The 13,031-nt window shown below is 34.4% G+C and overlaps 4 protein-coding genes across 7 annotated transcripts; 3 read left to right on the top strand and 1 right to left on the bottom strand.

Annotated features, from left to right (window-relative positions):
- Nucleotides 1–1,226: 1,226 nt before the first annotated feature.
- On the top strand, nt 1,227–3,346 carry B0546.5 (G_PROTEIN_RECEP_F1_2 domain-containing protein). Its single transcript, NM_067936.5, has 7 exons — nt 1,227–1,466; nt 1,615–1,794; nt 1,911–2,006; nt 2,117–2,212; nt 2,328–2,418; nt 2,471–2,578; nt 3,038–3,346. The coding sequence occupies exons 1-7, from the start codon at nt 1,239–1,241 to the stop codon at nt 3,274–3,276; spliced, it is 1,038 nt and encodes a 345-aa protein (NP_500337.3). The 5' UTR covers nt 1,227–1,238; the 3' UTR covers nt 3,277–3,346.
- A 1,078-nt stretch (nt 3,347–4,424) lies between these two features.
- Nucleotides 4,425–5,416, bottom strand: mai-2 (ATPase inhibitor mai-2, mitochondrial). Its single transcript, NM_067935.9, has 2 exons — nt 5,155–5,416; nt 4,425–4,629 (listed from the first exon to the last, which is right to left on the bottom strand). The coding sequence occupies exons 1-2, from the start codon at nt 5,413–5,415 to the stop codon at nt 4,561–4,563; spliced, it is 330 nt and encodes a 109-aa protein (NP_500336.1). The 5' UTR covers nt 5,416; the 3' UTR covers nt 4,425–4,560.
- Nucleotides 5,417–7,178: 1,762 nt separating this feature from the next.
- B0546.4 (Protein yippee-like B0546.4) lies at nt 7,179–8,377 on the top strand (the record flags this gene model as incomplete). Of its 2 annotated transcripts, NM_067934.4 has the most annotated exons (4): nt 7,179–7,321; nt 7,371–7,492; nt 7,536–7,666; nt 8,026–8,377. In NM_067934.4, the coding sequence occupies 4 exons, from the start codon at nt 7,210–7,212 to the stop codon at nt 8,144–8,146; spliced, it is 486 nt and encodes a 161-aa protein (NP_500335.1). The 2 variants fall into 2 exon arrangements, with proteins under 2 accessions (NP_500335.1, NP_001368283.1); NM_001380143.1 differs by lacking the exons at nt 7,179–7,321; nt 7,371–7,492; nt 7,536–7,666 and having other exon boundaries at nt 8,057–8,146.
- A 107-nt stretch (nt 8,378–8,484) lies between these two features.
- On the top strand, nt 8,485–12,841 carry B0546.3 (the record flags this gene model as incomplete). Of its 3 annotated transcripts, NM_001307579.3 has the most annotated exons (6): nt 8,485–8,600; nt 9,116–9,295; nt 9,346–9,551; nt 10,174–10,413; nt 11,174–11,282; nt 11,532–12,841. In NM_001307579.3, 6 exons carry the CDS (start codon nt 8,492–8,494, stop codon nt 11,969–11,971), a joined length of 1,284 nt encoding a protein of 427 aa, NP_001294508.1. The 3 variants fall into 3 exon arrangements, with proteins under 3 accessions (NP_001294508.1, NP_001368282.1, NP_001294510.1); NM_001380142.1 differs by lacking the exons at nt 8,485–8,600; nt 9,116–9,295 and having other exon boundaries at nt 9,366–9,551; nt 11,532–11,971; NM_001307581.3 differs by lacking the exons at nt 8,485–8,600; nt 9,116–9,295; nt 9,346–9,551; nt 10,174–10,413 and having other exon boundaries at nt 11,177–11,282; nt 11,532–11,971.
- Between the last annotated feature and the right edge of the window lie 190 nt (nt 12,842–13,031).

Genomic DNA, 13,031 nt, shown 5'->3' with positions numbered 1-13,031 from the left:
TCGCCTTCACAAATTTATCAACCAATTCGTATTCGAGGTGAACTGCCGAGTTATAAATTTCATTTTAAAAAAACTATATTTTTGGTATAATGTTTATTTAAAATTTTAATACACAATTTCATTAATCCGCCCACTGATTAAAAGTCCAAAAGATCCTAGTCATAGTCTGCAGTTGTGCACGCAAAGAAACAAATTGCCAAGAACCAATTAATTGAATTTACGGAAAACTAAAGAAGCAAACCGATATGTATGTTTGATCAAGGCTCCAGAATACTAACATAAGTTGAAAAATATTCTTGAATATCTCAGCGAAAGTAAATTGATATTTTTAACAACTAAACCAAACGTGCAAAACTTTCAAAAAATAAAAAAAACATTTAAGAAATGCAACCAATTACCTTATTGTATTGATACATCGTGGACCCTTCAATGTGTAATGAAAGTTACTAGGCTTCAAATATACAAAATCATATTTTCAACCACAATGGGTGCCAATTATCTTTCTGTGAATAAATTTAGACAAGTCTATCGAATTTTTGACTGTTTACTTGCTCACTGAACTTTATGTTGTGCTTAATTTTGGATTGATTGGAAATTAACATCATATTCATGTATGTCTACTTCTTGGGACCTAATTTCAGTAAAAAAGAGTGCAAAATTGCTTAGACTAACATTGAATATACTTGAATTTGGTCTGTTTTACTCTACTACTAAATATTATAAAATCTGTAGATATAATTTTTCAATTAATTTTTTGTTGAAAAAATATTGTGTTTCACCGTACTTACCTGCTACATAAATGTCAATGTCAATTTTAATGATTATAGCCTTCTTCTCGAAAAAAAGATTAAACATTCAACTGTTTTAAAGATTATGTTATTTTTCGTTTTTTGATTTTCGGACTTTCAACACTCAGTTTCATTTTTTTTTAAAGAAAGTTCGAAGTAGATTTTTAATGATTTAAATAGATTCTAGGAAAGCTTTGAAATATTCTTTTACAACCAGTAAATCTAATAAAAATACTTAATTTTAACTTTATTATACTTGTAGTTTGTAGTCAGAAATTTTTAATACAGTCAAAACTTTTCAGCGATCTTCAGCTAAACTGATGTTTGACAAAGTTTATTTTTTGAAGATCTCAGATATTTTACACAATTTATAGCAACTCTTTAATTTTCGATCAATTTTGTTTTAACTAAATACCAACCATCTTTATTTTTTCAGGGATCCCTAGTAAAATGGAAAACGCATCTACTACCTCAGTTAGCACTGCCATTACAGAATCTCCAGAATTCTACAATTCATTGCCACCAGCCAATTATAATTTATCCGACCTTACAGTAACTCCAATGACATATCGAGATCGAATTATTGTAGAATTTATTCTGAATGCTACATCATGGCTTTTCAGTGCACTTCTTGTCATTTTCGTAAGATTAAGAAAAGCTATTTGGATGTCATTGAAGGTGAATAATATTTTACTTTTTTTTTAATCTTGTAGGATTTTTAAAATATCCTTTAGAATAGTTTTTTTGTAATTAGCTGCTGCTTTTAAAATGAACAAAACACAAGAAAAATTATTAAAAAACCAAAATCTTTATTATTTATTTGCAGAGCACAATAGTGTTTGTAACTCTTGGCTCATTTCTTCTAAATATTCCATTGATTTTATTTCAAGCATGGATGGTTTTCAATTTACAAGCAGGTCATCAACCAGTATATACCGTTTTTGTTTGCTCATTTCTCAAGAATTTCTGTAGTTCTACAACATCCGCATATCAAGTTTTGCCATTTGTAAGTTGAACAATTATCAGAATAGTTAAGAAAGAAATACGGGTTCACTAAATTTCTTCTTGACAATTTTTCGGGCGTAGAGTGCTACAGAGTGTTTGTAAAAACAATTTTTACAGGCGGTATCATTATATCGTTATCGTACAGTTGTTTTGAAAGGACATCCATCTCCATGGTTTGTTATAAATGTTCACATCATAGTTACGACAATATTTGTAAGTTTTTATAATAAACTAAACTGGAACCTTATCCATGTAAAATTAGCTAGATCCGTGTATTTTTGAAAAATATTTTTAAAAAATATATATCGATTCAACAATTTCAGATTATTTACGCGTTTCTCAATTATCCATTTGGGGAAAACAATAAGAATGATGTGTGTTATACACTTCGATTCAGTAATGGAATGGAACTTGTTCGGGTGAGCAATTGATTTGTAGAATGATTGGAATTAGACTACTTAGATGAAATTACGTGATTTTTTCACTTCAGATATATTGCAAATACTAAATACTACATAATTAACATTTTTACAGATCTTCTCAACGTTATTTTTCAATTTTGCAGCCATCATTGTCAATTTTGTAATTCTTCGATTTGTGAAACACTTTGAAAGTGAGAATAAAAGTGATTCTGATCTCTTCTATGGGATTCTTGTGATTATCTAAATTTATTTCAGATATCCAATCAAAAAGAATTCAATTAACTCAAAGTCTTCTCATTCAATCAGTAATACCAGTCATTGTATCTTTGCCTTTATTATTTTTATCATTTGAGTTCTATTTTGGTGAGTTTTCCCTACAATTGTATTATGGAAGCAGAAAAAAAATTTCCAGGGCGCCCATGGGTCTCGTTAGGCATTTAGCGACAAATCCTTCAATTCAAATGTTTTCAATTAATTACGCCAATTTCACCAATTTTCAAGTTATTTCGAATGATTTTTTTTCATTTGCCAATGCATTTTATTTTATAAAAATCATTAAAAACAACGGACAACATTACAAAAAAAGCGAAAAATGCTTGACATTGGCGAAATTATTTGAAAAAGTTTAAAATTAATTTCTAAATACCTATCGAGACCCATGATTGGGGCGGAGCGTTTTCAATTGGCAGTGGAGCGCCTTTTCACAAAGTGACGTTTTTTGCGTCTCCATAATATTATTTTTAGATGTCATATATATCAACAAAAAAACTTAATCGTCATAAAGATGTGTGCTTTTCTATAATTTGTTCACAATTTTTTCAGGAATCCCAATGCCAAGTTCATTTGGATCCACATGGTATGCTCTAACATTCCTTGGGCCATTTCTCATGCCACTCTCGTCAATTCTCGGAATTCGAAGTACACGAAAAGAATTATTGGATACAGCTTTATGTGGATGTTTCCCAAAACGATCAGTAGGACACAGTCAAATGAAATCGGCGATTACTGTAATTATGGCATCGAGACATGAAAGAAGCTTTACTATTCGAGATGATGATTAGAATATTATTTCTTTTTTATAAATTTTGAATTCTCATTAGAAAACTAAAAAGAACATTCTCAATTTGTTAACTCTAAACACATTCATTACCACTTTTCGTATTTTATAGGTTAGAATTACTTTGTGAAAAATATCGATATTTACAAAGAATCTAGAAATAAAAAGGGGACGAAAGGAGGGTTAGTGAGGTAAATATCAATAATCCAGTAATTTTCTAGTCAGTTTCTAGGTGAAGTGTTGGGAAGGGAAAAAATCTGAGAAGTATAAACACCAAAAACGATTCAATTTTCAAAAAATTTGAAAATTAAGAGGAATCGATAATCACTGAGAATAGATAGGAATTTACAATAGCATCGGGTAAAAATGGGACGGAAATATCACAATTCATGAGTAAGAAAGGGGGATTTCTGTTTAACAAAACAGCGAGCGATAAAAATACCAGCTATCAGTGAAGAATTTTATGTATCTGGATGCAATAAAAAATTATGGAAAAAGGGATTTTGATAAAATATTGAAAGGAAAAAATTAAAGCTGCTTAATAAAGATACATTTCGCTCAAACACCACAAAAGTCTTTTGTGCACGTGTTTTAAACTTCCTCTTGCGTTGTATGTGTCGGTTTACGGAGCTCGTGTACTTCCCGAGGAAAAGGATTTACAATTTTTCTCGAATTTTTTAGTTATCAACATTTGAAATTCGCAAAAGGTGAAACCAAGAACTTACTGTTGAAAAACATTAAATTCTGTCGTTTCGAGCAGTTTTCTATATATAGATTTTCTACAATAAATACATCGATTTTTATGTGAAATACTAGATTTGATCTAGATTTCGGTAATAAATAGGTAATTTGAATATAAATTACAAAAAAGAATCAGCAAAAATGGTGCAAAAATCAAGTATTTCGGCCAAAAAAAAAACTGGAAAAGCTCTTCTCCTCGGGGAGTACACGAGATGCGTAAATCGACACCTGGCCATTTTCTTCCACTTCGAGACCCTTTTTAATTAAAAACGTTTTTTTTTTCCAAAAAGTTGAACATATCTTTTTTATTATTTTCCCCCGAAAATTTCGGAAAAACTCGAATGTCCACCAATTTTCAGATTTTCCTCTATAATTTTCCTCTATAAAGCTTGTCTGGAACAAATCTTCGCTAAAAACTATAATTTATTACAGGAAAACGAAGGGAGAAAACGAGAAAAAAAGGAAAACACGTGGCGAAAATAGAGAGAGAAGGGAAAAAATGAAGAAAATTTCAGAAGACGACTAGCTCGCGTTCTTGTACTGCAAATTATTCCTTTCCGAGGGCACGCTCCTGGGCTTCGATCTCCGAAATGCGTTGTTGATGGCGTTCGAGCACCTGAAAAATGGAATTTTAGTGATAAAAATTGATTTTTCAGTAGAAATTTGAAATTCGGAGCTTTCTGCAGTTTTCAAAGGCATCAGACTGCACGGAAATTGGAATTTTTAGTACGTATGAGCGTTTTTAGCGGGATCCAAAGCTTAATATTTGAAATTCGCCGGATTTCTGCGAATAAAAAATATTTTATGCGAGAAATTTGAACTTTTGAGCTTCCTGCGGCTACTGCGACTGTTCAAAAAGCCTAAAAATTGGAATTTTGGTGATTTTGGACGATTTTAACGGAATTCAATGCTTTAAATTGGGAATTCGCCGAATTTCAGCAATGAAAATTGATTTTTTACTATAAATTTAAATTGTTGAGCTTCCAACAGCTTTTACGGGCTTCAGATTTGGATTTTATGTGGAAAATCGCTGATTTTCGGCTATCTAAATGAATTTTAATGCTTAAACTTTGATTTGAATTCGAAATTTGGCGGTTTTCAGCGATTTTAGAGAGAAATTTCCATTGTTCAGCTCCCGCACCTTCTTGTGATTCTCGAGTTGTCCCTCGTGATGCTTGACCTCCTCCTGGATGTGCTCGCGGAGTTCCTGAAGTTGAGCCTTCTGCTTCTTGTAGAAGTACTCGTCCTCGCGGGCGGCCTCCATCTTTCCGAACGCACCTCCGGCGTCGCGGATCGATCCACCGGAGCCTCCTCCGCGTCCGGCTCCGTCTCCGTGTCCTCCGGCGGAGAAGCGGGCGACCATTCCGGTCATGCGAGTGGCGGCTCTTGAAACGCTGAGCATTCTGAAAATTGAGTGAATTAGAGAGGGAAATTCGAGGAAAAATGCGAAAATTCAAAGAAAATCAGCAAAAAATTGGTTTTTCTGCAATTTTTAGCGAAGATACGGGAATTCTATCAATGTTAGCAGATTTTCAGCGATTCTGCCATGAAATCACTGGATTTTCACCCTGAAATTCGATTAAAACAGCTTTAAATTGAGAAAAACTGCCTGAAACTTGCGAAAATACGTGACAAATGATAAGAGTAAACAAAAGTGCAAAAATCACGTGACTTATTGATTTTAAGCGGAGAAATTCGAGAAAATGCGGCATCCTGGAAGAATTTTAGCTGGAAGAATCAATTTTCAGCAATATTTCAACAAAAAAATTGCCGGAAACCGTCAAAATTCAATGCTAAAAATGGGCAAATAAACATGCGCGATGCCGAATTTCTGTGCACTTTTGCGTGCAGCGCTCGGTGTTTGCGGGCTCGAAACCCAAGACTTGACGACAGTGTTGCCGATTTCGGAGGAAATTCGAATTTTAATATTTTGAAAATTGCAATTTTTAGCTCGAAATGCACTGAAAATTGAGAATTTGTAGCAAAATCTAGAAAATTAAGTGTTTTCCAGTGAAAACTTATTTTAGTGTGCCTTCGGACTGAAATACCGTGAAATTCAAAATTTCGGCTGAAAATTCGTAAACTCAAGTAAAAAGAGGAAAAAATTAAATAAATTTGAGGGTCTCTCTGACAAAAGAAGTGAATATCGAACATCTAAAAAAAATCTAATTTTTAAGAATTTTCATCAGGAAATTGGAAAATCGTCATTTTCACAATGGAGCGTGTTTGCAACATGTGATTGGCGGTAAGTTGAATTTCTGGAATGAAAGGTTGCCATTTTCACAATGAAGCGTATTTGCAACATGTTATCGGGGGGAAATTTGAATTTCGAGTGTGGTTTACAATAAAATTCAAACTTTTTCTCCAGTTTGAGCCAAGGAAACGCCAAAAAAAATGTGGGCGTGGCCAGGGTACTGTAGACGAGGCTCTTCAACGGAGCGCATAACAAAATTTTCGCTCACTTTCTCTCTCTGCCTCAGCAAACATGTGATCGCCCGAGAGAAAGTGCGAGAGAGTACACGAAACGCGGAGAATTAGAGAAAGTGAGCGGGGAGACGCAGCGCCGTCCGGGGCGAGAGTGGTCATATGAGACGGAGACGCAGACGGTTAGATGACCAGAAACTCGTGTATAGACAGAGGATACACAGAGAGACGAATCGATCTTCCAGCGCGTGTTTTGTTGGAATTTTCCTTGAATATCACACTTTTTTGGGAATTTTCTTAGTTTTTGTGGGAATTTTTGAATATTTGTGGATTTTTCCTGGTTCAGAAATGTCAAATATTGTTGAAAAAACGGCCAGGAATCCCTCAAAAACCATTCACATAAGCTTTAAGCTCATAATTGATCATTTCAAGCTAAAAAGTTTGAATTCCCGCATTGAGAAAGTGCGCCCCATTGATAATTAAACCAAATTTCCCTCAAAATAAGGGAATTTTTACGGGGAAAGTAAAGATTTTTCGAATTTCCAGCTGAAAATCAAACCAAAAGTTCAAATTTCTCACGGACCGCGTGATGCAAACCTGCTCCAATGAGAAAACTCTGATTTTTCCCACTTTTCATTACATAAAAACGCCGGATTTATCACGAATATCAAGGAAATTTTTGCTAATTTTCCTACGATTTTACACTGTTCTGTGCTAATCAACTTTTTATCGATTTTTTCCAGATTCTCCAAATCCTCGTCTACCAAACGAAATGGGCCGCCAATTCGCCGGAATTTGTGGTGCCCGTGGTTCACTGTACGGATGCGTAGTGTGCAATACGTACCTCACGTGCTCCAAAGAGCTCACGAGCAAAGCCTTCACCGGTAAAAAGCCGAATTTTCAGGTTTTCTGGTTAAAAATCGATTTTTTCAGGTAGTACCGGTCCGGCGACCCTGTTCAAACGTGCCTGGAACGTAGTTTACGGGCGGTGTGAGCACCGGAAAATGACAACCGGTTGGCATACGGTTCGAGATGTTTTCTGCGTGACTTGCAACGTAATTTTTCGTTTTTTCTTACTGAAAAAGCGCCAAATTTCAGCAAAAACTAGGCTGGATGTACGAGATGGCGGTGTCGGAGTCGCAGACATACAAGGAGACGCAGGTTATCATTGAAAATGCGAATTTCGAGAAGATTGCCGGTGCGATTAAAGATCCGTTGGGCGAAGATCGGTTTGTTTTGGTTTTTCAGAAAAAAATTGATTTTGTATAATTTTTTCCTTTTTTTCCAAAAAAAAATCACTTTTTCTGAAAGAAAATGCGTTTCTTTCCAAATTTTTAAGCAAAAATTTAATTTTTTAAAGTTTTTGTCTCAAAGTTTTGTTAAAACCCAAAAAAATTGTAGAAAACAGAACATTTTTTAAAATTTTCTCCGTTATAAACAACACGCACCTCCGTTATTTCGGAGCATCGTTGTGCATAACATTTTTATTTTTTCTAATTTCGATGGAAAAAACCAATTTTCAATCATTTTCACAGCGAAAAAAGCTGTTTTTCCTTATTTTTCACACAAAAATCGATTTCTTTTTTAGCCAGGAAGCCCCGCCAGCACCAAACTTGGAGATGAGCCGCTACCCACTGGAAGCAGAAAAGAAATCACGTCCACAATACCGCACGGTTTCAGTTTCCTCGTCATCTTCGGCGGAATGCTAAAAAATAATCTGAAATTCCCCCAAAACTGTACATTTTCAATCGATTTTTCTTGTAAAAATTCAATTTGTTCCATTTTTCTCTTTTTCTGCTAGCAAAACATTAGATTTTCATGTTAAATACGTCTTCGGTGCTTTGCCACTTTTTTTCTGTACACTTTACCTCTAAAATTGTCTCCATTTTTTTTCAAAAATTCCAGTTTCCCCGCTTATGTACATAAAAATTCAACCGTTTTTCCGAATTTTTCAGAAAAATCTCTATAATTTTGGTCGTGAACTACCATTTTTTACCTATTCTTGTCCATTTCTTTCCAGAGTTCTATTTAAATTTTCTTATTTTTAAAGGGCGATGGGGTTGAAGTTTTTTGAGAACGCGGGTGGATTGAAAATGTTCTTCTGTACAAATTGTGACACATATTTGGCGGATAAGGGACATCTCGTTTCCACCAGTTTTACAGGTAAAATTCAGTGTTTTCTCACAGGAAGATCGATGAAAATCTGCAAAAATTGCCGAAATAAGCAGGAAATCAGCTGTTTTTCACTTAAAATATTCATACATATATATGTAAAAATATTGATTTACGACTATGCTCCGAAATTGCGCCTGCGCGTGTTGTTTAGCTTAAAGATACCGAAGATTTTTCAGTCTTAAAATTTATTTTTATGTGAATTTTCTACTTTTTTGTGAATTTTTGGCTAAAAAATTGAATTTTAAACTGAAAAATCAGGAAATTTCCAGAAAAAAGTAAGAAAACCCGAGTTTGCGGCCAAAAATTTAAAATATTAATTATAACGATGCTCCGAAATTCCACAGGCGCGTGTTGTTTAGCGTCAATGTACAAATTGATTTTTGAATCATTTTATCTTTTAAAAATCAATTTTCAATGATTTTTCTTCAATTTTTCTTGATTTTAAGATAAAAAATCTCACTTTTTAATTAAAAAATCAATTTTCTCAATAATTTTCATTTCAGGAACCACCGGCCAGGCATTTTTGTTCAAAAATGTGACAAACGTCAAATTCGGCGAGAGCGTCGTCCGCAACATGCTCACCGGAGCACATTTTGTTCGAGATGTCTTCTGTCAAAGCTGCCGGGCACAGCTGGGATGGATGTACGAGTTGGCGCCGAATGATAATGAAAAGTACAAAGAAGGTGGGCTTCTTCAGCGAATTTTTTGAAAAAAAATCCGCTCAGAATTTCAGGATCCGTGATTCTGGAACGTATGAACATCACCGAACGAGAGGCTTTTTCGAAAATTAGTCAAATGAATGGAAATCTTCAACCGGATGCTCTACGACGAGAAATGGAAGATGCAGAAGACCGTAATCATCATGTGATGCGACGACGCATGTTTGAGGCAATGAGAATGGCCAATTTTGAGGATCGAGTACATCCGAGATTCCGAAGGGTGAATTTGTGTGGAAATTCTGAAGAAAATCGGGAAAAAAAACAAAATTTCAGCTGATTTTTAGTGGTTTTCCAATGAAAATGCCGATTTATTTTGAAAAAAACACCCAAAAACTCTGAAAATTAAACAATTTTGGGCCATTTTTTGTTTAAAATTTTGAAAATGTCCGAAAATAACCTAAAAACTATGAAAAGCGAAATTTAAAGATAAAAACTTTAAAAAAAATTGCTAAAATTGTGTGGAAATTCGAGAAAAAACCAATTTTGTTTTAAAAGATAGCATTTTTCTGGAAGAAAAACTAAATTTTTCTTTAAAAACTTTTTTTTGAAAAATCCGTTTTTTCTGTAAAAGAATAATATTTTTATGAAAAAAAAAACCAAATTTTCCTACAAAAAATCAAATTTTTTTTTGGAAGAAATCCAATTTTTTTCTTCTGTAAAACTCCCTTTTTCTAAAAAAAATTTCTATGCAGAAAAAACATTTTTTCTAGAATATTTTTTTTGTTTTCTACTCAAAAAAGTCACAATTTTTACATTTTAGGCTGTTTTTCACACACTTTTCTCGGCAAAAAGTTTAAAAAATGCTCCAAATTGTGAGTTTACTTAATTTTTTCCCATTTCAGCAAGGCGAACCCAACTATTTCAATCGATTCGCCGACGGAGCAATGCCAGCTGTCCGCTTTTCTGATTTTGAACGGCTCCGCGAGCGAACTCTAATGGCAGAGGACACGGCTGCGATTATCTGGGAAACACTTCAACGTTTCAATTTGGCGATCGTCGCAAGTATACAAGGAAATAACGAATCGCTATTGGAAATGGGATTTACTCGAGAACTCGGCCATCAGTATCCCGGAATTCGACTGGTAATCGAGAGTTTTTGATTGGAAATTGTAAAAAATCGGGAAAAATAGACGTATTTCAAGTGAAAAAGTGTGAAAAACTCCGGAAAATGGTGAAAAATGAAAAAAATCAATTTTTATTCTAAAAATTCAAAAAATTTTCACAAAAAAATTACAACGGTGCTCCGAAATCCCACCGGCGCGCGTTGTTTAGCGTGAATTGGGATTTTTTGATTTTTTGCTAAAACTTTCGAAAAAAATTATTTTTAATTTTTAAATTTGAAAAAAAAATTTCACCGTTTTTCTAGTAAAAATTCATTTAAAAAAATACTAAAAACCGCAAATTTTCAGCTGAAAAATTCGAAAAAAAAGTTTACAACGATGTTCCGAAATCCCACCGGCGCGCGTTGTTTAGCGTTAATTTAAAAGGCCATTTTCAAGCATTTTCACGGGGTTCTGGCCTTTCTCATTGAATTTTCGCGCTCCATTGACAATTGTCTGCCGGACAGCGCGTGGAAAAGTGTCGTGTACTCCACACGGACAAATACAGCAGTTTTACAACTGAAAACGAGCCGCGACGCGACACGCAACGCGCCGTAAATCTACACAAAATCTCTCCGACCCAAAATGGCCTAGTTCGGCAAACTCTGCCATTTCGATTTACGAGGGAAGCCAGAATTCCGTGTATTTTTTCGTTTAAAAATAAATTTTTCTCAAGGTTTTTTTTGCGAAAAATACGGATTTTGAAGGAAAAAATCCAAAAAACTAAAAAGAAATGTTGCAGTTAATGGAAGGGCACCCATATGATGCAAATCCTGGCACCGACCGCATGCTTGCTGAAATGTTTAATCGGATGACACGTGAATTGGAACACGGCGCGCTGTTTGAAGCAGGTTAGAGAAAAAATGATAAAAATCTCGAAGAATTTGGAAAAATCTCGGAAATAGCCCAAAAACAGCGAAAAAAATCGGAATTTTGAATAAATGTTCCAAAAAGCGACTCGAAATGCCGAAAAAAAACCCCGAAATTCATAAAAACTCCCCAGTTTTTTTCTTTCTAGAAATGGTAAATAATCATTAATAATTATTCAAAATATCGAAAATTACTTGAAAAACTGCCCAAAAACCCTCCAAAATTTCCAGAAATGTTCGACGAAGACGATGAGCCCGACGAAGAGCACAACGAAGACCCCGACCATGAATTTTTCCCGCTACAAGACCTCGCGATCCGTCAAATAATGGCAAATCACATGGGCGCCCCGGTTCCAGTGCTCCAAATGGCTCCAGGAGTTGGTGTCCGCTTTCCACAGCTCCCTGCACAATTTCAGCCGCAATTCGGTGGCCGCGTACAGGCTCACTTATTCCCTCAGCCAGGCTTTGTTCAATTTGAAAATTTGGAGCATATCATTGGCGAGGAGCATCACGCCGAGTATCAACAGCTCCGTGAAGACTATCGGCAAGCTCATGTAGATTTAATTGGGCCTGAGCTTGAACAACGACGGCAAGAGATTTTGGATCGAATGCGGGAGATTTATAATATGCGAAGACCTTATCCAAATGATCCTGTACGATTTGGAGCCTGAAATCTGGGAAAATTTTGTTTTTTCCCAGATTTGTTGCACAAAAATCTGATTTTTTCGCTTTCAAAGTCTAATTTATGTAGAAAAATGGGGAAAAATCACGAAATTATTGATTTTTCGAATTTTTTGGCTAGTTTTTCAGCATAATTTCAGCGATTTGCAGCATTTTTAGTCGGAAAATACCGTTTTTCAACTGAAAAAAACCATTGATTTTCAGCATTTTTGGATTAATAATAACAATTTTTCGTTTTTAAAATTATAAAAAATCGCAGTTTTCAACCAAAAACGACGAATTTCGGTTTTTTTTTGAGCCAAAACTGCATTTTTCAGGTGAAAATGCAAAAAAAAAAATTCGATTTTTAGCTATTTTTACTCGAAAATCGCAATTTTCCGATTTTTTTTCTCAGAAGTTTTGAGAAAACCCCGATTTTTTGGGAAAAAATATATCCTTTTTTCAGAATTTTCCGCTTTTTTTCCAGTATTTCCCAATTTTTCTGGTTTTTCAGATTTTCTTCAATTTTTTCCAGATTTCTACACATTTCCAGTAGTTTTTGAAATAGATTTTCTCCCGATTTTTCTCGTTGCAAATATTGTGATTTTCCATAGCTTTTACCTGTATTTTCCCCGTTTTTTCCAGGTTTCTCACAATTTTTCTTCTTTTTCTGTTCTATTTATTTATTGTATCTATTACCCCACAAAAAAATGCCCAATTTCTCATAGTTTTCCGGTTTTTCCTTGGTCTGAAATCGCGCTCTATTGATAATATTTCCAGAAATTGTCAATGGAGCGCGTTTTATCCCCCCCCCCCCCCGTCAATATATCTCAGAGCCCCCGTGAATTAATTTTGTAAAAATAATAATAAAATTAATTTTTTTTTGAATTTTCCTTGTTTTTAAACGAAAATATCGTAATTTTTGCGATTTGAAATATCTTTTTTTTTTCGAATTTACAGGTAGAACATGTATTTTCAGCTTTTTAAGGTGAAACTTCAATGAAAAGTAGGATTTTTCAGAAATTTAGAGAATTTCGAAAAATTTTCATTACAGATTTCGCAATTTTTTTC

Source organism: Caenorhabditis elegans, chromosome IV (genome assembly GCF_000002985.6).
Source record: "Caenorhabditis elegans chromosome IV".
Taxonomy (NCBI): domain Eukaryota; kingdom Metazoa; phylum Nematoda; class Chromadorea; order Rhabditida; family Rhabditidae; genus Caenorhabditis; species Caenorhabditis elegans.
The sequence above is the reverse complement of the archived record's forward strand: the minus strand, read 5'-3'. Positions and strand labels throughout refer to the sequence as shown.

Coding starts and splice junctions, on each gene's coding strand:
- B0546.5 (NM_067936.5), top strand. CDS start 1,239: ATGGAAAACGCATCTACTACCTCAGTTAGCACTGCCATTACAGAATCT. Junction 1,467..1,614: donor CTATTTGGATGTCATTGAAG/GTGAATAATATT, acceptor ATTTATTTGCAG/AGCACAATAGTGTTTGTAAC. Junction 2,419..2,470: donor CTTTGAAAGTGAGAATAAAA/GTGATTCTGATC, acceptor AATTTATTTCAG/ATATCCAATCAAAAAGAATT.
- mai-2 (NM_067935.9), bottom strand. CDS start 5,415: ATGCTCAGCGTTTCAAGAGCCGCCACTCGCATGACCGGAATGGTCGCC. Junction 4,630..5,154: donor AACTCGAGAATCACAAGAAG/GTGCGGGAGCTG, acceptor TCCATTTTTCAG/GTGCTCGAACGCCATCAACA.